The 25,436-nt window shown below is 36.8% G+C and overlaps 1 protein-coding gene across 12 annotated transcripts in view; it reads left to right on the top strand.

Moving 5' to 3' along the window:
• The window catches only part of Emsy (EMSY transcriptional repressor, BRCA2 interacting), an 81,497-nt gene extending 60,816 nt beyond the window's left edge, over positions 1-20,681 (top strand). For 5 of the 12 annotated variants that reach the window (XM_042688339.1, XM_042688324.1, XM_042688347.1 and 2 more), the window contains 7 exons: positions 3,628-3,792; positions 5,431-5,586; positions 6,835-6,876; positions 9,636-9,787; positions 11,779-12,342; positions 13,315-13,812; positions 17,731-20,681. In XM_042688339.1, coding sequence (XP_042544273.1) covers positions 3,628-3,792; positions 5,431-5,586; positions 6,835-6,876; positions 9,636-9,787; positions 11,779-12,342; positions 13,315-13,812; positions 17,731-17,925 — 1,772 coding nt within the window. In that variant the 3' untranslated portion in view covers positions 17,926-20,681. The remainder of the gene's footprint in view (positions 1-3,627; positions 3,793-5,430; positions 5,587-6,834; positions 6,877-9,635; positions 9,788-11,778; positions 12,343-13,314; positions 13,813-17,730) is intronic. The other 7 variants (XM_042688364.1, XM_042688373.1, XM_042688333.1 and 4 more) reach the window with 4 other exon arrangements.
• Positions 20,682-25,436: the final 4,755 nt, after the last annotated feature.

The following is a 25,436-nucleotide window of genomic DNA, read 5'->3' as shown; positions in this document are numbered from 1 at the left end:
TTCAATTTTATTCTAGCAGGAGTCACATGTTGCCAGTCTGTCATAACACTGATGATATTTATAATTAGTCTCTTGGTTATTGTTAATTATGAAATTAACAAATTTTCCTTTGAGAAGTTCAAAGTTAGACAGTTACTCTGTGATGTGTAAATATGTTCTTTATCAAACACTTATCCACAATTTAGTCTAAAGTCTATTATTCTTTGTACATTTAATAATTACCATTGGATTCTAAAAAAGAATCGGCCTTTTCTTCAGATTCTTTCTTTTTACCTAAGTTGTAGAGTAAGGATGTCTTATGCCAAGGAATAAATTGATTCTACTTGTGGTTTCTAGACTTCTTCTAGTGTCCCCATCTCAAAGCAGAAGTTTAAGTCCTATGTTTAAATCCTGAACTGTCTTTGCAGGCTAGAGGCCTTCATCATCATCCTGATGTGAGATTTTGTTAGATCACCCTGGAAGAGGTCGCTATTCTTTCTTTTTCTTTTTCATTTACTGTTATTATTTTTAATGCTGATCATAGGGCTTGAACTCTAGGCCTGGGCACTGTTCTTGAGCTCCTTTTTGCTCATAGTGAGCACTCTTATCACTTGATCCACAGCACTACTTCCAGCTTTTTTATGATTAATTGGAATTTAAGAGTCTCATGAACTTTGCAGTCCAGGCTGGCTTTGAACTGTGATCCTCAGATCTCAGCCTTCTGAGCAGCTAGGATTATAGACATGAGTCACCAGCACCCGGCTTTATCGTTCTTTCTAATATGCTTCCAATATTACTTTTTACTACCAGCTGTTTTAATGTTGACCATTTTTTGGTACTTTTTTGTTGCCTGAGTCTAAAGTACTTCTTCCTACAGTTTCCCCTAGCCTCATAAGTGTACCTTTAAGTGGTATACATATGGGTAATTGCCTAGATACTAATAAATAGCTAGTTGACCAAGCCTATTGACTCAAGGCCATATTGCCTATGTCATCTGCTGATGCTCAGGTCATATGTTTTCTATAACTCCTCTATGCTTTCTTTCTTCCCTAAATAGCTTTCTTCTCTTTTTTCCTTTCTTACTTGGGAATGGGTTAGCCTTATTGAGTTGAAGATATTTTTTAAATATTAAAGATTTCTTTATAGACGGATACTGGTGGTTCGCACCTATAATCCTAGCTACTCAGGAGGCTGAGATCTGAGTATTTCAGTTCAAAGCCAGCCCAGGCAAGAAACTCTATGAGACTCTTATCTCTAATTAATCACAGAAAAACCAGAAGTGGGGCTGGGAAGGTGGCTTAGTGGTAGAGCGCTTGCTTTGCATGCATGAGGCCCTGGGTTCGATTCCTCAGCACCACATAAGCAGAAAAAAAAAGCCAGAAGTGGCGCTGTGGCTCAAGTGGTAGAGTGCTAGCCTTGAGCTGAAGAGCTGAGGGATAGCGCCCAGGCCCAGAGTTCAGGCCCACGACCGGACCCAAAAAAAAAGAAAGAAAGAAAGCAAAACCAGAAGTGGTGCTGTAACTCAAGAGGTAGAATGCTAGCCTTGAACAAAAGGAGTTTAGGGATAGTACCCAGCCTGGAAGTTCAAGGCCCAGGATGGTCAAAAAAAAATTTCTTCACTTAATATTCAACCTTCCAAAAGTGCTTGTAAAGGTGAATCGAATTCAAGATTTTATGGGTAAAATGGAGCAGAATATGAAGACTAACTCAAGTAGGGAACATGAGGAATATACAATCACAATGACATTATACGTCACAATGACATTACCTTAAGTCACAGCTTAGTTTCTAGGATTATTTTTCCTGAAGACTCATGATCTTGAATGGTCAAAATGAAGAGGAAAAATAAATCCAAGTTAATCAAAGCATACAATTATATAACTTTTCTGAGTTGTTATGTGCTAATTTGTATTATGAAAAATGAAAGAATGTAGCCCAGCACTGTGGTAGTTCATACCTGTAATCCTAGCTAAGACTTGGAGGATTAAGGTTAAAAACCAACATTAATTCTCTTAAACTGAAATCCTACATGACTCTTTAGAGTAAGTGAAGAAAAAACTGATTGTATGAATCATATATTTGGTGTGATAGGATCATGTTCTGCTGTGTACAGATCAATATGTGAAAATATTCTACCCAATATTTTAGAGGAAAATACTATTTGTTAATTGTAATGAAAAATTCTGTTGATTTTATTTGGAAATGCTGTTTTATTAAAAGTTACTCCCTTTGCTCCAGTATTTTTTGGACAGTTTTGTAGCTTTTAAAAATAAAAGGCTCATAGAGGGCTGAACTTTAATTATGTTTATTTTTAATTTGGGTTGAACTCTTTTCATGTCCATGATGCTTTGACTATCCCAATTTAAAGGCATCTCTTACTTTCTTATATATTTGTCTCATGTGCTCTAATTATTTGTTATTTACCCCAGGATATAAAGCCATATATATCTTTGTATCTTCTATAGTTTCCTGTGTGTTTTCTTAGATAAAAGGGTTTAGGAAATAAGTAACCATCTAGTTCAACATGTTTGTTTTATAGGTAGGAAACTTAATTAATAATTTGTTACTCAGTTTGATGCACATTTAGCCTTTACATATGTATCTGTATATAGCGTAATTATAGAAACCTATGAATTAGGGATGTGATTGAGCTAGAAACTAACAAAGACTCTTAGAACTGAGTACTTTCAGGCTCCAATAACCATCATATTGCCCTCCACAATTTATACAGCTTATGTAGGATGTCATATTGCACATACGGACTGGAATATGTCTGAATATTGGTTGAGGAGAGTGGGGCTGAATAGGATAGTGGTGCAATAGACTATACCATCCAAAGTTGTAGATGTATTCTAAGTGATACTCTTATAAAGACAGATGCCTAATAAGGCATTCATTTCTCAGAACATATTCCTATTGTTATACATGTTGATTTACATACCTGCATATCATTTTATTTTACTAAGAAATGCTGAAGTAGAGATAATTTTGTTGTTTCCGTTTTAGAGATAGTAAAGCTAAGACCCAAAGACTAAACTTGCTAATAAGTAGTAGAGACTTATCAGTTGGCTTGAACTTAAGACTGTAACGTCTGAATGTTACATTCGTCTTGATATCTTGATGCTTGTAGACCATCTATCCTGTTTTGCTGTCAGTAGACAGGATTTTTTTTTCAGTAATTCATTCATCCAATAATAAGTATTGATGTAATGCTGTAACACAGAAACATTTTCAGGTGCATTGGGAAAAATAAAGACTCCTATAACACTGTTTTTTACTAACTACAAGCAGGCACTCACCTATATGCATACACACTTATTTACATAGCAGCTATCACATTGAATTGTACTTTGACTTTTTACACTCATCTCCCCAATCAGACTGTGCTTCTTGAGCATTTGATTGTTCTGTGAACTTCTTTATCTCCTCAGTGTCAAATAAAGATTCTAACACATAGGTTTACAGTGTGAAATAGATGAATAAAGCAAATGAATTCAGACTAAAAAACAATATGCTTTCTAGAAGTTTACAGTCCTATTGGGAAGATAAAGCATGAAGTTTACAATAGTACAAAGATAAAACAAAAAAATGTTTTAAAGAGACATTTTGTTTATAGGGTTTTTGTTTTTTTTAACTGATATAAAACAGATTCCCAGCCTGTAGTTCATGTAATTGCTTCCCGGCGTCAGGATTGGTCAGAACATGAGATTGCAATGGAGACTAGCCCCACCATAATATATCAGGATGTATCCAGTGAATCACAATCAGCTACTTCAACAATCAAAGCTCTGTTAGAACTCCAACAGACAACAGGTATGAATTCACATGCTCAATTGAATGAAGCATGTTTTCTCTAGAGATGGGTTGTGCTAAAATACTACCACTGTTATATAATTTTTGCTATTTGAGCACACTTCCCTCCCTCTGGACTTGTCTTCAATCATTGCTGCAGTCTGTTTACTGGTTCTTTAAGATGTGCATAGGAGTATGAAGAATAAATGGACCATAGTAAATAGTAAGGGGAAAATGCAGAGCTGTCTTTTTTTCCCCCTGCTCCTTAAAATGGACAATCCTTTTGTATTGGAGGATAATAGATCTGTCACTTCTAAACACAAAGATAGTTAGCAGGAGGCAGATCAAAAGGCCCCTGCCATCCTCTTTGATATTAGAGTAATTTTGCCCTCATATAACACCATTAGTGGCTCTTGCAAACATTCTAATGTTTTATTTTCAGATTTATTTCCTTCTATAGGTCATCTACTTAAGCTTCAATGCAAAGGTATATTCATGTAATAAGATCCTCTCAGTATTTCTAGTTACTAAATACCTTTGATAAAAGTATTTAGGACAAATTTGTATTGCATTGTCATGAATTGTCTTTTATGATAGGTCAGAGATTATCCAGAGTATTGAAGGGAATATATTGATGATCTCATCTAACCTTTCCATTTTATAGATAAGTAAGCTGAGCTCTAGAGAGATTACCCAATTGGCTAGTACAGAATGAGGTTTCATATCTTTTAATTACTAGTTTGGTATTCTACTTGTGGAGTGATATTTGTACTTGTTTGGTTCAGTTTCTTTGTTTAAAATAATTGTTTTGATTTAGTCGCATTTTGCCTGTGGTGGGAATGATCTTTTAGTGGACTTAGTTACTGATTACCATTTATTATAACTTACACTTTATGCTATCCAAAAAAAAAAAAAAAACTAGCATTTAATGTGTTAGGTTAATCCTTCTATTGATGTTATTTTTTGCCGTAGGCATTTTCTCAACTGCTTGTCTTTGACAAATCCAGCCATTTCCATCAATGTTTCTGTCTTTGTTACCAGAGATAGAAACCTTGAATTAGTAGATATTATAGAAAAAAAAAGATAAGATAGAAAGTGAGTCAATACACAGAACTTATTCTTGATTCCAGAGTGTTCTATCAGACATTTTGTAGAGTCCACTTTTTCCTAATAACAAAAACTTTTATTCCTTAACAATCATTGAAGACTTTATAACATTCTCTGAAGATTTCTTGAATTTTAAATATCAAGAAATTAAAATTAAATTAAACTGGTCACTAAGACATACTGTTCTAGATAGAAGTGTCCTAAATCATGATGTATATAATTATTCAATGTTTTTAGTGAACTAGAGATATCAAGGGACTATGTTGCTGGGAAAAGGAAATAGTATCTTAAGAAAAGTACACATAGGAAAACAACCAACTGTTTGATCAGAAGGTTTTAACAGGAGGATTTTAGTGTGATTGCAAATGAGTTCTTGCTTGGCTGCTGGGTTCTGTTACTCAGATTGTGCACTTGGATAGCCATGTTTTCATTTCGTTGTTGTCTTAGTTACTGCCAGTGTAGCCCCCTAGAGATTCATTGTTCTTATGGACAACTCTGATTTTAGTACTTATTTATAATAAGTTAACTTTTCTCTGATTTTTTTTAATGCAGTAAAGGAAAAATTGGAATCTAAACCAAGACAACCCACTATTGACCTGAGTCAAATGGCAGTGCCTATTCAGATGACCCAGGAAAAGAGACACTCTCCTGAGAGCCCATCAATCGCTGTGGTAGAGTCAGAACTAGTTGCTGAATACATCACTACTGGTAGGTGTCCTCTTAAAACCCAGTATTAAGGTAGGAAGCCTACCTTTCTGTATTTTATGGGATAGTTGTTTTGGGAAAAAATACATTATTTATGTTTCTAAGTTCTTTTCCTGTTTATTTCGGGGCAAATTCATTCTACTCTTGGGATTTGCCCTGTTTTTAAAGACTAGGAAAAAAATCAATAGGATGTTACAAAGAGTTCACGTAATATAAAACTGCAAGTTAGCCATATGTATTATCTGCAAATAGAGCAATAGTGATAGAAAATAAAGTATCTTTTATCTTAGAATAAATACTTTATGCATCTGGATTTTTTTACTTCATGGAGAGATGAATCAAGAAAGAGTCCTGCCTCATTTTTGTTGTTGCTTTTTCGGTATTTGTGTGTGTGTGTGAGAGAGAGAGAGAGAGAGACAGAGAGAGAGAGAGTGTCCTGGGCTTGAACTCAGAGCTTAGTGCTATCCCTGAGCTTTTTTACTCAAGGCTAGCTCTCTACCAACTTGATCCACAGCTCCACTTCTGGCTTTTAGAGTAGTTAATTGGAGATAAGAGTCTTGTGAACTTTCCTGCCTAGGCTGGCTTCAAACCAGGATCCAAAGATCTCAGCTTCCTTAGTAGCTAGGCTACTAACACTGGCTCCTGGACCAGTCTTGATTTTTAAAGTAAAGAAAGACTTTAGAAAACCTTTAATCTCTGGGAAAACTTAGACATTCTAGTGGGAAGCAGATTAGTATTGGTTTAAAATGTGGTCTCACAGAAAAACACATGGAGAAGTTAAATAGGAAGGCAAATAGTTTCTTTTTTTCATATTCTGTTAAGAATACACCTGGAATATTGCTTTCTATATTGGATCCTTCCTTACCTTGAGATTTGAAATAGCAATAATATGAACAATTAAAAGGTTAGAAGAGATGACTTATGAGGCAGTATGTAGAGAAAGCCTTTCTCTTAAGCAGTGATTAAAGGAGAACATAAAGTTTCTAACATTTAAAGGATATAAATACTATAGAGGAAAATGAATTCTTTTAGTATATGCTATCAGGACTAATAGGTTAAAATTTCCCCAAAAGTAAATCAGTTAAGGTTTGTGGAAAGCCATCTAGAATCTTTCTTTAGATTTAGCAGAAAGCTAACTAAAGCAGAGGCCAGCATGTTGGGAAACTGAGTTTTAACTTTGGGGTAACCTAAATTTTTACATGGTAAATAGATGAGAAGACCTATGATCTCTTCCCTTACTTATCCTTTCAGAACGCACTGATGAGGGAACAGAGGTTGCTTTTCCCCTTCTAGGTAAGTGGTGTGCATCCATTTGTAGTATAATTGAAGATAAAAAATGATTGTTTGGTAGGGGGAACCACTTAAATGGATGCGCTCTACTCTGATCTGGTAGAGGAAAGGTAAGCTCCACTCAGTGAAAGGAAGATAATTTTTCTATTGTAGAAATGAGCCCTTTGATGCTCTTCTCAATCAATAAATAAATATTTCTTTTTTTTTTTTTTTTGCTGGTCATGGGGCCTGGGCTCTGTCCCTCAGCTCTTCAGCTCAAGGCTAGCACTCTACCACATGAGCCACAGTGCCACTTCCAGCTTTTTCTGCTTATGTGGTGCTGAGGAATCGAACCCAGGGCCTCATGCATGCAAGGCAAGTCTCTACCACTGAGCCACCTTCCCAGCCCAATAAATGTTTCTAACTGAATTTATTTTTGTCTTTTTTGGTACTGGGGATCGAACCCAGGACGTTGCACTTGCTAGGCAAGTGCTTTGCCACATCCCAGGCCCCAGCCCAATAAATGTTTCTTACAGCAGTGAATGACTGCTTTATGATGCTTATATGGCCCAGTTAAGGTTATTTCATTTGTTTTTCTGAATGTTTTACTCTGTGCCAGCTTCTAAAATCTCTGCCCATTACAAATGCAGACATACTGATCATTTATTTCAACTTCAAAGTCAGCTGCTCTAGCCCTTTGGATTATTCTGTAGTGGATATTAGTTTTCTCTAACCTTTTTGAATTGTTTTCTAAACTGGGGATTTGCGCTAAAGAAAATTTATAATATCTTAGAGTTATTTTTAGATAATTTTCATTGATCTTTTATTAAATTTTTTATTAAAAAACAATATAATAATAATAAAGATTAGTGTGGGCAGGCTAAATGTTTCATTTAATCCAATAATTTCATCAAAAATTTATTACTTTTATATCTCACTACCAATGTGTTTCTATTGAAGTGACTTCATTAGTTGTCTTGCTTAATTTTAATATTATCATAATTTGTTTTTCATCTATTCAAACATACTGTAAATTATTTCAGTAGTTGTTTTAATGTAAATCCTAATCTTCAGTTTAGTTGATCACAGGTGGAAATTTTTATTAACTCCTATAAAGTATGAACAAAATACAGTAAAATACTGTAGCACATTTATGAAAGAATCCTGCTTAGGTTGTTTATAATCTCATGTCACATATAGGCATATATGAGGAACATTACAAATGTAGATGAAAGGAAATATCTTAATTTAATAAAGTTTATATTTCACCAATAGTTTTAAAGTTCAGTTATTATATATAGTACATCATTTTTACATTATTTCTGTAGTGACCAATCTACTCATGGATATTCCCCTATTTTCTAAGTGTGGAATCGGTGCCATTTGAAATTGTATTTAAAGTACTTGACAAGCCATGTGTGGTGGTACGTAACAGTAATCTCAGCTACTCAGAGGAAGAGGCTCAGGAGGATCATAAGTTTAAAGCTAGCCCAAGCAACAATAATCTCAAAATCCTTAGCTAATTGACAGATCTCTTTTAGTTTATCTATTTCTGATTCAAAAGATTGTTTTGGCAGTCACTAAGCATTTTTATAGATTTTTTGTAGATTTGAAAATAGCAAATGTTTATTCTGCTTAAAAAGGAAAGTTGCTACTGGTAATGATGATAAATAGGACATATGTGAAAATACAGTTGTTACTCCAAGAGATAAGTAAAATTGGTCAGGTACTAATGGCTCACACCTGTAATACTAGCTACTCAGGAGGATAAAATCTGAGGATCGTGGTTTGAAGCCAGCCCAGGCAGGAAAGTTTGTGAGATTCTTATCTCCAATAAACTACCAAAAAAGCCAGAAGTGGAGTTGTGGTTCAAGTGTACAGGGTTAGCACCCAGGCCCTTAGTTCAAGCCCCAGGACTGGCCAAAAGAAAAAAAAAAAAAAGTGAAGTTGTCTCCTACAACCATACCTAAATGACCTAAATCGGAAATGATAGAACAGATTTTTTCTATTCTTTTGTTATGTTCGTATTTGCTTAATGTTTTATAATTTAAGAACTATTCTTCAACCTATTCATTTAGTCTTCTTCTAGGTAAAAATACCAAGTTTTATTATCCCACTTGAAAAGTCAGAAAAAAAAACTTACTAAGTTTTAGAGAGCAATAAATTCACCATGTCTGTTTGGTGGCAGAGTGCGATAGAATCCAAGTTGGGCTTTGTTCTATTTTTCGCATTACTACATTGACTTCTTCCATTTTTAGAAACTTTTAAGACTATAAGACTGTTACTTGATATAGAGGATTGAATGCTTCTAATGTTTGGACTGCATTTGGAACTGGAACCAAGAAATTTTAAAACTTACATTGACTTACTTTCCTTTAGGATATTCCTGGGACCACAGAAAATTTATTATTGCTTTGTTATTTTTTGGGGATAAAAGTTACTAGAGACAGTGGGAAATTCACAAAAGAATATGACTAAGTAGTTTGTTCCTCCTTGATAATAAGAGTTTTCACAGTGCTTCTGTATATGTTTCTTCTCTCATCCTTATAATAGCTCTGTTATTCCCATTTTACAGATGAGGAAACAGAGTCTTGGAGAAGATAAGAGACTTTCTTAGAGTCACACAGCTTATAGATGGGCAGATTCTGGTCTTCTGCCTCTTAGTTCACAATACTACTCTCTCTATATATGATAGAAACTCAAAGACATTTGTTTAAAATGACCACTGGTTACAGATCCTGTGGTGATTTCTGGAGAAATATCATCACCTCCTCTATTTTCAGTCAGTCATCGCTCCCAGCCCCAACAGCCCTCTCAGCCCCAGCGGACTCTGCTTCAGCATGTGGCTCAGTCACAGACTGCAACACAGACTTCGGTGGTAGTGAAGTCCATCCCTGCATCTTCCCCTGGAGCCATCACCCATATTATGCAGCAGGTTGTAGCTCTTTTTTCCCCTCTCTATCTCTGTAACTACCTCATTTCTGAAATAAGTTTCACCTTCTATTTTAAAAGGAATAATAACTGAATTGTAGAAAGTTTGTGTAATTCTTTCATCTGCAAGGAGTAGAGGAGGAAATGAATCAGCTTAGTACCAGAAAATAATGAAACAATACTTTTGAACCTTCTGTGAATGCTTAACATTTTTAAAGGGTGGAGGGCTGACTGAATGAATCTAATAATACAAGATTTTGTCACTTTCTGTGTATCTTGTTATGGAAGAATTTATTGCTGAGATAAATTAAGATTTTAAATGAAATAGCATTTGGCTGGTTTAGCTGCTTGCTGTTAATATTATTGGGTTTTTTTTCCCCCTGTTTTATACTTTGATAAATTCTGGGAACATTATGAACAAATAAGAAAAAATATTTGGCTTCTTTTAACTATTTAGTTAGCTAAAAAGAGAGACTCAGTGGGGAAGGTAATGAACTAATAAAAAACAGAAACATCTGGAATTAAGAGAAATAGAGAAAAGGGAAAATATATAGGTAGGCTCATTTACTATCAAGCATTGTGCATTGAGTTTTCACTTTTATTTTAAGGTAAGCCTCAATATGATCCTGAAAGGTTGGCCTATTTTCTCTCTCTTTCTCTCTCTCCCCTATTCTCTCCCCCCCCTCCTTCCTTTCTCCCCCTACCCTCTCCTTCCTTCCCTCCTGTCCTCTCCCTCTCCCCCCCTCACCACCTCCCCGCTCTGTCTCTCCTTTCCCCTTCTTCCCCCTTCCCACCCTCCCCCGCCCCAGGTTTGAACTCAGGGAACTATCTGGGAACTCAGGCCTGGAAACTATCTGCCCCAGGTAGCAGAGGTAGAACTTACACCCAAAGTGTAAGCTGTATTACATTGATATATTATGAGTATCAGATTTAAGGATGAACTTTCTTTAGTATTCATAGATTCACTATCACTGAACTGGTAACAGTTGAACTTAATTATAAGCAAACTACCTAAAAGGCAGTGTAGAGATGCTGAATTGAAAACTTGTAATGTCATATAGTACAGGGGAAAGTGTCAATTAAATGTCACAGTTTTAGAGTTAAAGTGGTAGTGTAGTTAGTATATGACAAGGCAGTGGGAAGGATGGGTATCTGATAGACCTTGTAGCTCCAAGGGAAGTTTGCTGTCAGGTGTCTTACTAGCTTTGCAGGTTTTTTGCATTTGACCCTAACCAGGCAGGTAGGTTCCAACATTGAGCCTTCTCAGAGCAGCTAAAAGTCATCAGGCTGACCCTAACCATTTCAAGATGACGCTTCCTTCCAGTGCTGTTCTAACTGACACTAGCTGTCCCTTTCCCAGTCTGCCTTCCTCCTGGAAGCCAGATGTCTAGGAAGCTGTGGCCTGGTGAGACTGGAATGTGCACACAGGCAGAGCCTGATGAACTCTGGCCAGCCAACCACACCCTCCTCAGGGAGGCTTGCTGTGGTGACTGGATGGGTGTCACATAGACTCTATCACTGACCTCAATAACACTGGACATGGCCAGATGGGGCTTCTTAAGAACCTTGGCTTTGCACTGGGCACCTCACTCCTTGGCTGCTGTACCCTGTCTTTAGACAGGCGAGCAACCCTTGTGGATGGGCTGCAGAGCTGTTTGCTGAGCTGGGAAATATATCTCCTCTTTGAGGCTGTGCTTGTAAGGTTACCTTATTATTCCTCTGATATATATGTTGTAAGCCTTCTAGGACTTTTCCTGTGGTAGTGAGTAGGCCAGATTTTGAAGTTCTTATGTCTAACAAGTTCAAATTACAAGCCTGTGATATCAAAACATCTTGAGCCTTCTTGGTCTATTTAGACTGTTCTGAAAATTTCTGTATAAATCTCTTTTTAGTTTTCCCGTTTAAGGCAAATGTAACAATGGAGCTATTTTTCTTATTTTATTCTTACTTTCTGCCTGTTTTCTTTTTTTGTTTTGTTTTGTTTTTTTTACTTAGGCATTAAGCAGTCATACTGCTTTTACCAAACACAGCGAAGAACTTGCAACTGAGGAGGGTGAGGTTGAAGAGATGGACACTTTAGACCCTCAGACAGGTCTGTTTTACCGATCTGCCCTGACTCAGTCACAGTCACCTAAACAGCAGAAACTTAGCCAGCCTCAGCTGGAACAGACTCAGCTGCAAGTGAAAACTCTACAGTGCTTCCAGACTAAACAGAAGCAGACCATCCACCTGCAGGCAGACCAGCTCCAGCACAAACTCCCACAAATGCCCCAACTTTCCATCAGGCATCAGAAACTCACCCCTCTCCAGCAAGAACAAGCACAGCCCAAGCCAGATGTACAGCACACACAGCATCCTATGGTGGCCAAAGACAGGCAGCTTCCTACATTAATGGCACAGCCCCCGCAAACTGTAGTACAGGTGCTTGCAGTGAAAACCACACAGCAGCTCCCTAAACTTCAGCAGGCTCCGAACCAACCAAAAATCTACGTGCAGCCCCAAACTCCCCAGAGCCAAATGTCGCTCCCTGCCTCGTCAGAGAAACAGCCGGCAAGCCAGGTAACAGAATATTGATAGCATGCAAAATTAAACTTCTCTGTTCACGGAAAACAAAAGGGAGAACATCACAACCCTATCATGCCAGCAGTGCTTTCTCCTGGCAAGAGGAAATCCCAAAGCCTCATTTCGCTCGTGTTACTTTATCCCATCACAAGGTTGATGTTAGGGAGGAAATGCACACACTAATATAGGAAAAGAAAAATAAAAGCTAGCACTCAGAACTTGATTTGCCAAGCAGGTTTTAAATGAAATCACTTCAGCATTGATCAACAGTGCATAGAAGCGATATCCCCAAATTATTTTTCATTTTAGGTATTATTTATCTCCATGCCTGCAAACTGTTTTATTTCTGAGGGAATAGTGTTAATAAGTAAATTGTCTTTTAAGGATCTTCTTTGTAAAAGTTTACATCATCGCCGTCTAGTTTATAAGTTTATCATCTAGGTTGTCTGGGAGAATATCTGGATAGTCAAAAATTTTATTAGCAAAAATCACTGGCTCTGGAATTATATATATAAATATATCTTTATTGTATATTATAAGTACATATATAGAGAGAATTTGTTTGTATAAATACAATGTTTTTGAAGCAAAATATTAGGGAAAATATTCTACTTGTTTTTATTTTTAAAAGCTGATTATATGAAATTATTTGAGCCAGATAGAAGGCATACTCTTTAGGGATATCAATCCAAAAGAAAAACTAGGCTGCTGTGGTTTTTTTTTTTCCCCCCTTTTCCTGTGATAAACCTTGGCTGGCTGAACAAAGGTTCTTTCAACCCCTCCTCTTTTCCTAGGTTCCTTAAAAGTAACGAGATCCTTCCCATCCAGCCCTCTTATTAAAACATCAAGCTTCACAATGTCTTCCTAGTGTTCTGCACAAATGTTTCTTTTGCCATATTGTCTGGGGTGTTTGATTAGTTTTTCTCAAGAGATGTAGCTGTAACACACCCAACCCCAATTTATTTTCAGGTGGAGCAACCAATTATAACTCAAGGATCCTCTGTTACAAAGATAACTTTTGAGGGGCGCCAGCCTCCCACAGTTACAAAGATAACTGGTGGCAGTTCTGTGCCTAAGCTGACATCACCAGTTACAAGCATATCTCCCATTCAGCCCTCTGAGAAGACAGCAGTGTCAGACATTTTGAAAATGTCTTTGATGGAAGCTCAGATTGATACAAATGTAGAGCATATGGTAGTGGATCCCCCAAAGAAGGCTCTTGCCACTAGCATGCTCACTGGTGAAGCAGGATCATTACCCTCCACCCACATGGTGGCAGGGATGGCGAATTCCACTCCCCAGCAACAGAAATGTAGAGAGTCCTGTTCAAGTCCATCTGCTGTTGGCCCTCCCCTAACGACCAGGAAAATCGATGCACCGGGAGTGCCTACGACAGGCCAATTCATGCGTATTCAGAATGTAGGCCAAAAGAAAGCTGAAGAGAGCCCAGCAGAAATTATCATCCAGGTAAGAATTGGAAGAAAAATTAGAAATGTTGGGCAGATGGGCATTTATGGGTTTTGTGCATTTGGGATTGTCACAGGAATAGTCAAACCAAGGTAGCAAAAAAATCCAAAACAAAACCAGAGATTATCTTTGGGATGGTTTAATACCTATTACAAATATACTGATTTATTTATTTTCTGGGCGAGAATTAGAAAATTTGTGGATATTACCATCCAACATACTGTAGAGGCAATGAGGGTCCCAAGTACTTGTATAAGTTTCACTTTGTAAGTTACAAGCCAGCTTTGCCACTGTATTGACTTAGCAAGTTACATTTTGGGATTCTAAATCTGCTCCCAAAATCCTGAAATCTAACTGGATTATACTTCTCTTTAAGTTAATTTCAGGTACTGTATCCTTGAAAAAGTTCTGGTGCTTGGTCTAAATGTGTGGTTCTATGACAAACTTAACTAAGATGTCTGGAGAAATACGTTGTGCGGGAATTTTCTTAAATACTCTATGACTAGGGATTAACCATAAAGTTTGTTTTTTATTTGGGTATTGTAATAATCTTGTTATGGTTACTGTCATATGTTGGTAAGTACAGGTCATTTAACTCAATGGAACTGTCCTTCACAATGTCTCTTCCTTCTAGAAAAGCCATTTGTTATCTTGCATTAAGATTAAGATTGGAGATTTATGAAGTCTAGACTACCTCTCTCCTTCCAAGATATTGGTTTTACATAGTTGGGAGAATCTAAGGCAGCACTTTTCAGTTAATCAAGAATTTAAGGATTTATATAAGATTTAAGGATTTACTATAGATTCATTGTTAATAATTTGCAAATTCTTGTAGTAAACTTTCCCTTGCCATGGTGCCAAGCTATGTTAAGCCAATTGAGGCACACTTAAATATTTAACTAAGTATGGGGGCTTAGTAAAAATAAGGCAAGAAATAGTAGCCATTGAATTATTCAAATATTTTCCTCTACAAAAGTGATTTTAGTGGATTATAAAATTCTCAACAAAAGTTTTTGTTGTGATAGGTAAATTTTGCTTGAAGAAGTAGAGTGGGAAAAAAATTATTTCCTGGCTTTACCATTTACTACTTTGAGCAAGAATACTTAACCTTACTCTTCCTTAGTTTCTTTATCAAATAAGTAGTGCCTAGTTCATATAGTATTGAGCATCCAGCACAGAACCTAGCTCCTAGTGATTTTGTTCAACAGATGGTAACCGTTATTTTATGAAAATTTACTCTGACTCTAAGGAGTTTAGACTGGCCCCTACTCATTAAATTGACAGTCATTTGGGGTAACTTATTTGGATTTTTTTTGTACTTTATTAACAGGAGTAAAAATGTAATTTGTATCTTATCAAGGGTGACAGCTAATGTGCTAAGTGGCTTCTTTACAGAATTCTTACCTGACATTTAGCACGTCTCTGGCAGGTGTGCTGTCAGAGGGACAGCAGCACTTGAACAAAGCTCCTACATTTGATTCTTACCTGTACTCATTGTCAAAGCCCAGTCACACTGAGTTAACTTCTGTATCTCAGTTTCTTTACTTGTGAACTGGAGACAATAAAACCTATCTCTAAGAGAATTAACTGAAAAAAATATATGGCACTTGACTATGTAATTGATACATGTCAATACTTCATAAAGATACCTCATGTTATCTTCATCATGAACATACTGCTATTTTATTAGTTATGCTTAGCTTTGACCTCAAGTATTGATTTGATTGATTCAGTAATACCAATGGAAATGAGTGGAGAAAGTCTGTGATTTGATTCCTTGAAAAATGTAAAATTTGGCTTCCCTGATAATACTTTGAATGCAAAGCATTGTTCTTTATTGACAATCATTCCTCAGCTTATTCTTTCCTACCTTAATTCCACATGTATTATTTAGTAACTATGCTCCAAGCCCTGGGCTAAGTACTGAGGATAGGGGAGAGAGAGAGAGTGTGTGTGTGTGTGTGTGAGAGAGAGAGAGAGACAGAGAGAAAGAGAGAGAGAGATCTTTTTAACTGCAGGGATCTTTAGAGCATAGAATTTTTCAAGTGTTATATTCTATGCAAGGTTAAGATTTATAGAACTAGAAATGTACTTAGAATCACACAGCACATCAGAGCCACAACTGAACTAAAATCTATGTCTTCGTGCCACATTTAATACTATTTTCACAATGATCAGCTATATAGAAGGGAAGAAATAAAAACTCTATCATCCTAGAACTAATACTAGGCATCTTGCATAATTTTCTCTATAATGTTAAAATGAAATTTAGGTTTTCCTCTCCCCAAAAATGAAATTTAGGTTTTCCTCTCCCCAGTAAAAGGTTATTTTGGTCAGTTTTATTTGCAAAGTGCTAATATTCAATTTTGCCTAGGATTTTTAATGTTTAAAATTAGTCTGGGCATGGTAGCTCCTTCCCGTAATTCCAGCTATACAGGTGGCATAGGTGAGTAGGAAAATGTGAGACCCTATCTGAAAGGTAACTAAAGCCAACAGGGCAGGGAAGTGGCTCAGCTGTTAAAGCACCAGAAAGGCCTTGAGTTCAACTCCAGTACTGGCAAAAAATAAAAATTAAAAAAGTTAGCAATTATTCCTTTGTCACATTTATTAAACATTTTATATGTGCCAATCTACATTCAAAATTCTGGGCATCGGTGAATAAGATAATCAAGATCTGTGCCTTGTCTACGGTCTCACAGAGGAGCTCATATTCCAAGGATAAGGAGCAGTTTAACAAACAAATGACAAATGCAATGAAGAAAATATAGCAGAATATGATAGGAGTGTAGGTGGCCAACCCATTTTGGGTTTGGAGTTCCAGGGAAGGCTTTTCTAAGCCTATGATTCTTAAGTATTTGAGCAAAGATGCAATGACAGATCAGGCTGACCTTGGAAGGTTTTAGAGGAAAAGGATTACAGAAAGAAAGGACAACTAGTGCAGAAGCCCTAAGGTAAAGTGTGTTTGTCATGGAGCTGGAGCCATGGAAAAGAACTTGATTATACAGTAAGTGTAGAAGAACACAACTGTAGGATTTTAAACAGTGTGATGTGAACTGATAACTCTTTAAAAGTGTTCATTTACTGACTTTAAAAGGTAAACTTTAGTATCTCTTATACTTGAATAATTACTCTCATTTTCAATAAAGATGATTATCCTGTGACCCACATTACCTCCCCTTTGTACTACTAAAGAAGCTAAGCCAGGCACCAGTGGCTCACACCTGTAGTCCTAGCTACTCAGGAGGCTGAGATCTGAGGATCATGGTTTGAAGGAAGCCTGAGCAGGAAAGTCCATTAGACTCTTCATCTCCAATTAATCACAGAAAAACCCAGAAGTGGCACCGTGGATCAAGTGGTAGAGTGCTAGTCTTGAGCAAAAAGAAGGGACAAAGCCCAGGACTAGAATTCATGCCCCAGGAAGAGGGGGGGGGGGGAGATAAACAACTTAAACTATATTGTAGTATTAAAAAATTAATCATCTTGTATCTAATAAAGAGCAAAATCTGATATACTTTACATTGTGAATAATGGAAGTATTTTTTAAAGTCTGTATCCTGAGTTTGGCAATAGACTTTAGGCTTCTTTACTCGGAAAAAAAAAAAAAAAAAGTGCCATAAAGCAGTGCAAAGGTCACTTTGAGGTGTAAAAGACATTGAATCCTAGCATTAACCCTGTTGGTTGTATGACACTGAGTAAACATCACCATTTCAGTTCCCTCATTTGTAAAATCATAATAATTTCCTATAGGGCTGTCACAAAGTCTTAGTAGAGTATCATATGTGAAAGCCTGTAGCCAAGTGCCTGGCGTGTAGTGTATGACCAATAGATGTTAGTTTTCTTTTTTTCTGCCCTGGCTGGGTAAATCTGTATGTTACCTTTTCTTACCATAAAGATTCTCTCCCATATCTTCTCTTCCAGGCCATTCCCCAGTATGCTATTCCTTGTCACTCCAGCTCCAACGTGGTTGTGGAGCCCAGTGGGCTTCTTGAGCTAAACAACTTCACCAGTCAGCAGCTGGATGAGGATGAGACAGCAATGGAGCAAGACGTAGACAGTGGCACAGAGGATGGAACCGAGCCCAGCCCCTCTCAGAGCTCTGTGGAACGGCCCTAGCATTTGGACACAGGAATGCACTTTAAAACCTGCTGAGTTACAAGTGTCCAGGGAAACTCTTGTATTTTATGTCTATAAAAAAGCACTTTGCCCATACTTAGGCTGTGGACCTTGAAACTGCAGTGTTTCAACAAGATTTTGTTGTGGGAGCAACATTTTAGCAAGCTAAAATTCACTGGGGAATGTACCTTTAAAAAAAAAATTAGAAAAAAGTAAAGAAAAAAGATGCACATCTACAGAGACTTAAGACCTGATAGTCTTTCTCTGTTGGACCGTGGCCAATAGAAATGTTTGGTTTTGCTGTGGAAAGACTTTTCCTGTGAATGTCCACTGATTTCCACTGAGCAAAATGCCATCAAAATCCTATGTAAGAAGAAGGAAAATGTGAATAGTTTGTATTTTGAAATGATGTATCAAGGAACAATTTTTTGAAAATCTTGTATGTTTTTTGGAAATCCTTGGAATGTTGAATTTAACATTTTACATTTGCTCAGTTCATAGTTTATAAATATCTAGGAAGATATTAGCATTAAAGAATCCTTGCTGGATGGTAGAAATCAGATCAAGACCAGTGAAAAGTGCATTTTGGGTGGCTTGTACATTCTGGATTGTATGCTAATTTATTGTGCTGTTCCTTTGTGTGCTAGGCAGCACATTTGCTTTGTATTTATTTAATGTAAACATTTCAAAGCAGGCTGTATTCCTTTTGATACATTTCTTGCCAACCAGGATTGCCTACTCTTTCCACTTTCCCCACTCACACTTTGAGAAAACTTACTAGAAAATGTTTCATTGAGAACCAGAGGAAAAGAAACATTTTCTGGCCCAAAGGAAATACTCAGTTATATAGGGAAAATGAATTACTCATTCATTTTGTTAATGTTGAAATTGCACATTCATGTTGGGCTGAGACTTTGAAAATAACATACATTTTTGTTTGAGCCCCTTTGAAATGTATAAAAAGTTTACTAGCAATTCTAAATGCTTTTAAGCATTTTACTTTTTTAGGATGCTGTTTAAGCAATATGTTTTGGTCTCGTGATTGCTGTCTGACACAGTGAGGAATAAGGGGTGGGAGAGTCAGAGTCAGTTTTGACAAGTTGTGGCAAAGGAAATAATACTTTCCATTTTTAAAAAATGTAAATAGAAAGTTTTTTAACGGTTTTATATAGATTTCACTATAAATAAGCATTTTAAGACTGACAAATGTTGAATTGTATATACATATATCAGCATAACTGCCCAGTTTTTTGGTGCTGAAGTACTGTAAGTAGAATTCATCAACAGACTCCTGGTTTTTGCATCTACATCTGGGGAAAGAAGCTGTGATACTGTAGTTAATAAATTCACACTAGAGTGATACTGATGATCTCAACACAGGCATTCATAAAATATTCTGGTCTCTGGTGGTTGTCAGTATTTCTACTTAGTGATAATGACTTACCCATAGATGGAGCTGTTGGATATCATTTATTGTACAAACTTATGTTTTAAAAAAGCTTTGTGACTCTGTTTCTAGTTAAGTAATTTTTTTAACTTCTCTCGGGTCATAGACTTTGAAAATCTGATTTGAGTATGAACTCTCTCACCAAAAATATACAAATGCCAATATACATGTTAGATTTTGCATACAATTTTAGGAGTTTGTGGGCCCCTAAGCCTATACATGTATTCCAGGTTAAGCCCTCTGTTACAGTTGATCCATTATTTACAGATGTAAGTTTTTATACAATAAAGTATCTTTTAGATATTCATGGATCAGGTAAAGAGCAAACTTGAATAAAGTTATGTTCCACATATTCTAACAGCATAGCATATAATTGTGTCCCTTTGAGAATTTAGCCTATGTTTTAACAACTGGAATGGCAAGTGAAGCTGCTATAATCTATATTTAAGATATAGATAGATAGATAGATAGATAGATAGATAGATAGATAGATAGATAGATAGATAGATAGATAGATAGATAGATCAGATCTATTATCTGTATCTTAAGTATGGATTTTTACACACAGATTACCAAGTAAGATTTAAGTTTTGTTTTTTTTTAAAGGTTCTTATTCCTAGTAGAGCGGGAACTTACTTATAGACAAATATTAATTAGGCCTTTTCTATGTGCCAGGTACTGTCTAAGCACCTACCCTTCTGGAGCTTATAAATAGGGCTTCCTGCTGCTAATGAACTTGATATGAGTGATGAATGAAGAAGAAAATAAGAATAGGCTTCTTTAGTTAGTCGATTAACATGTGTGAGTCAATTTCCAAACATTTTCTTTCTGAAACAGTATTGTGTCTATTAATATTTAACATTTAGGACCACAAATTAAAAGTAAATTTATCTCTGTGATTGATATTCAGAGATTGTGTTGTAATTCTACAAAATTGTTGAATTCTAACAACTGCTAGTAATAAGAAAAAGCCATTTGGCTTAAAGTAAACTTTAGTAAGTACCTAGTATTGCAAATATTGTTCATGTTGTGTTTTATTTTTATTTTTTAAATAAGTTGTTTTGAGATACTCCTATTCCATGTACATACTCATTTAAAAGTTCAGTGGTTTTTTAGTATTTTCACAGATTGAACAACCCATTACCATATGCAGTTTTAGAACTTTTTTATCAGCTCTCAAAGGAACTACCCCTGAATCACCACAACCAGCACCACTCTAGCCCCAGGTGGCTACTAGTGTACTTTCTCATTTGCCTGTTTTGGACATTTCCTATAAATAGAATCATACAATAAATGGTCATGGTCTCTACCTTTCATCATGTAGCATTTTGTTTTCCAGACATCTATGTTGTAGCATGCATCAGTGTTTCTTTTTATGATTATTCCATCACAAAGGAATCACATTTGTTATTCCATCAGTTGATAGTCAGTGGCATTGTTTCACTTTTTGGCTATTCTGAATCATGTTGCTGAGTAAAGATTTTACTTATGTTTTCAATTCTCATGAATGTACATGTAGTAGTAGAATTGCTGAGTAGTACAGGTACGATTCAGCCTTTTGAGGAACTGCCAAGACTTCCACTCACAGCATGTTTTACATTCCTACCAGCAGTATATATGGGGGGAAATGGGGGAATGTCTAATTTCTCAACAGCTTTACTAACATTTGCTATTATTTATTTAGTTTTAATCATCCCACTTTGTAGAGTGGTTACTATAATGTGTTTCTGATGATGAGCATCTTTGTATATCTTTGGAGAATGTATATCTTTGGGCTCTTTGCCCACATTTTCTTTTCTTTTTTTCTTATTTAAACTGAGTAGTAGTAGTTGTTGTTGTTGTTGGTCATGGGCTTGAACTCTAGGCCTGGGAGCTGTCCTTGAGCTCTTCAGCTCAAGGCTAGCGCTCTACCACTTGAGCCACAGCACCACTTCCGGCCTTTTCTGTTTATGTGGTACTAAGGAATGGAACCCAGGGCTTCATGCATGCAAGGCAAGCACTCTACCACTGAGCCACCTTCCCAGCCCTGAGAATTCTTGAAATATAAGAAATATGAAAACTTAGAAAAGTAATCTGGTTTCTGCTAGTTAATTCTTCACCCTTAAAATCTTTCATTAGTTTCTGATTTTTCCTCTGTAAGAACATTACTTGACTTTTTTCAGTACTGAGGTTTGAATGCAAGGCCTTGTGTATGCTAGTCAGGCACTCAATTTGAGCCACAGCTTCAATTCAGCATTCTTAAACTATAATTTTAGTTAAAAACTTGCTCTTCATATTTAAAAAAAAAAAAGTTCTCACAGTAACCATCTAGGGATAAGAGTACTATGGAAGCAGTGGTCAGGTAGTCTAGATTTGAACCCTGGGGTCCTGTTGATCACTCATGTGAACTTGAACAAGTCATGTTTCTTCCACAAGTTAGTTTTCCCATAACACAAAGCATCTCTAACCCTACAGGATTGTTGTGATGAACATGTAAAAATAATAGACACAAGTGCTCAGCTTTGGTGGTAGTGGTTTTTTTTTTTTCCTAATAGTTATAATTCTCCTTTTTAAATAGAAAACTAGGGCTCAGAGGAGTTAAAGGATGTACAGGCCTATAGATAAAATGAAAAGGGCATACTGACCCATATATCTGTCTGTTGAAAACAAAATTTTGGCATGGGAATATTTAGCATATCTATTCATCAGCCGTAGATGCCTTCATGCAGAGGTGCTTGATTCTGGGTTTTAGGGTTTTGTTAGTTTGAGTTCAATCATCTTTCACAAATCCCATACAAGAGGAAGTGGACTGAGAAAGCATCATTATAAGTGAGACTTTTCTCAGAAAAGATTGTACAATCTTCGGACTCTGCTTGCCGGTTCATAAGCTATTGAGTGAGACTTGTTGACCTATATATTGAAAAGTAATAGAATCAAATATGAACGGCTCACTCTGCCTTCTTTCATGCTTAAGAGAATGCTAACTGAACACTTGACATGCTTTCTGGGTTTTTTTGTTCTTTGTTTTTTGTAACTAGACAAGCCTATGTTGGAATCTTGACATGCTGTGTGAACTTGGAGAATATCTAAAAAGCTCAGACAGCAGGGTTTTAGTTCTAGCACTACATTATCTGATTCCCTAAAAAGGCTAAGCTGTTTCCTACCGAACAGTTCTTTCCAGTCTCACTTTTCTTATGATGTAGTTATTGGCCAGTCACTGTATAGAGGCTGGAGGTGTGGTTGTAGGCAAATAGAGGTAGCTGTTACTCAGAGTTCCAAGCCTAGTAAAGCACATGTGAATCAGAATTGCATGTTTATATATTAAATGGTGAGAGCTGTAATGGAGAAAAAGTGATACGAGTGTATGGGAAGATTAGGGAGAGTATCCCTAAGGAAGGTATGGTCTGAAGGAAGGAGAAAAACTTAATTTTAAGCCACTAGAGTTGACAAAATAATTTAGAGTTGTGTAGATTTATCAGAATTGGCATTTCTTTATGATGCTAGTCTCATTTCCTTCTGTCATTTCCAAATACCTTTCAATGATTCCCTAAAGCAATAGTAGTATGAATCTGACATCCAAGGCTCATAGCTGATGTCTCAACCCACGTTCTAGATTAATATCCCATTTCACCTCTACCTATCACCTACCTCTTTAGCACATAGGCTTTATGCTCTGCTCATGATTCCTCAGAGCCCAGCTAACTTCCCCCTCCTCCTCTAAGACTGACCAAATCTCTTCACTGAGAACCTATCCCTTCTCAGTTGTGGATGGGTTATGTAGCACGTAACTACAGGTTACTTTTGTGAATGGTTTGTGGTACATAAAGATCTTATGCATGGGGATGGATTCACTTTTTACATTTGTCATCAAATATCTAATAGGAATTCTAGGTGTGCCTCATCACACAACATGAGGGCTCTTTTGTAATCCTTATAATGTGCCTCTCAGAATACATTGCAATAGTTCAAGGAGTTCTAATTAAAAAAAAAAAAAATTAGCCAGTGCTGGTGACTAATACCTGTAATCCTAGCTGCTCAGTAAGCTGAGATGTAAGGATTGTGGTTCAAAAACAGTCTAGGCAGGAAAGTCCATGAGACTTACTTTCAATTAACCCCCAGAAAAGCCGGAAATAGAGTTGTGGTTCATGTGGTAGAGCAATAGCCTACAGTAAAAATAGCTCAAGGACAGTGCCCAGACCCTAAGTTCAAACCACAGTACCAGTGCATGCCCACACAAAATTTGCCTTAAGTAGAAGGTCCAAAAATTTCTTGGGTCTTTGATCTTATGTCTGTGTCACTTATTGCTGTTAATAAGATCAGTAATCTTGCCAAGATTCACTAACTCAGTAGTATTCTAATTTCACTGCAAGGTCACTGACTTCTTTGTTTTTGATTATGCTGGTCCTGGGGCTTGAACTCTGGGTCTGGGTACTGGTCCTGAGCCTTTGTAGCTCAGGCTAGTACTGTACCAGTTAAGCCACAGCTCTCCTTCCAGCTGTGTGTGTATATGTTTAGGTGTGAGTGGGTGTGGTGGTAATTAGAAATGCCTATCATGGAATCCCACATGTGCTGGCTTCAAACTGTGATCCTCAGATCTCAGCCTCCTTCTGAGTAGCTAGGATTACAGGCATGAGCCGTGGGTGTCCAGCATCATGGACTTATTTGAATGGTATTGTTCAGAATTTCTACTTAACCCACATCCCTTCTTACTGTGCAGCTTTTCTATGACTTTCATTTATGCTATAGCTTCAAACTCCCAACTACATGTGGTTTAATTAAGTCAATATAGCTGGGTACCAGTGGCTTATGCCTGTAATCTTAGCAACTCAGAAAGATTTGAGGAGATTTGAGGATCCCAGTTCAAAGCCATCCTGGGCAGGAAAGTATGTGAGACTCTTATCACCAAATAACTACTAAAAAGCCAGAAGCAGAGCTGTGTCTCTGGTGCTAGAATGCCAGCCTTGAGCAAAAAAAGCTAAAGTACAGTTCCCAGGATCTGAGTTCAAGCTCCATCACAAACACGTGTGCACACATACACACAGTATAGATAGATAGATAGACAGACAGACAGACAGACAGATAGATAGATAGATATTATCACAGAGTATTTTTCTGTTTCTTTTTAATTTCTTCTTTAAGGGTGTTTAAATTCTACATTTGTGATTTTTCCAGTTTTCCTGTTAGTGATTTCTATCTTCATCCCATGTGACCAGAGAAGCTACCTTGATTTCAGTCTTTCAAACTTATTTTAATTTTTTTTCAATACTTACTTTGTGGCCTAACTGTATGATGTACCTGGAGGCCGTTCTACATGCACTTGAGGAGAGTTTGTATTCTGTTGTAGTGTGGAATATTCTATATGTTTGTCAGATCTAATTGGTGTATAATGCTGTTCAAGTCCTTTATTTCCTAGTTTCTATCTAGGCATTCTATTCCTTACTAAAAGTAGCTATTGAAATCCCCACATGTCCAGTATTATGGAACATTTTCACCTTTTGATTCTGGCAACATTTGACTCTGATATTTTGGTGTCCATACACCATATAGTCATTTGCTACATATACATTTAGAATTGTGTCTTCTTAAGGAATTAGTCCATTTAGCAGAATATAGTGTTCTTGTTTGTCTCTTGAAACATTTTCTGACTTATTAAAGTCTTATTTTATTTATTAGCCATCCCACCTTTCTTTTGGTTAAAATTTGTATGGTATGTTTTTCATCTGTTCACTTATAGTCTGTTATATCTTTGGATCAAAAGTAAGCCTTTTGTATACTCTACTATATGTACTTTGGGATTGGAGATTTGGGTCTTTTATTGGGGGTGGGGGGGTCAGGGTGGTGCTGATCCTGGGGCTTGAACTCTGGGCCTGGGTACTGTTCCTGACCTTTTTTGTTCAAGACTAGCACTCTACCACTTCAGCCACAGCTCCACTTCCAGCCTTTTGGTAGTTGATAGGGGATAAAGAGTGTTACAGTCTTTTCTCCTGACACTGGCTTCAAACTATGATCCTTATATCTCAGCCTCCTGAATAGTTAGGATTACCAGAGCTATCCAGGCCCAGCTTAAATTGGAGATTTAATCATT

Source organism: Dipodomys spectabilis, unplaced genomic scaffold (assembly GCF_019054845.1).
Source record: "Dipodomys spectabilis isolate Male_0828 unplaced genomic scaffold, ASM1905484v1 ptg000003l, whole genome shotgun sequence".
NCBI classification, from domain to species: Eukaryota; Metazoa; Chordata; class Mammalia; order Rodentia; family Heteromyidae; genus Dipodomys; species Dipodomys spectabilis.
The sequence above is the reverse complement of the archived record's forward strand: the minus strand, read 5'-3'. Positions and strand labels throughout refer to the sequence as shown.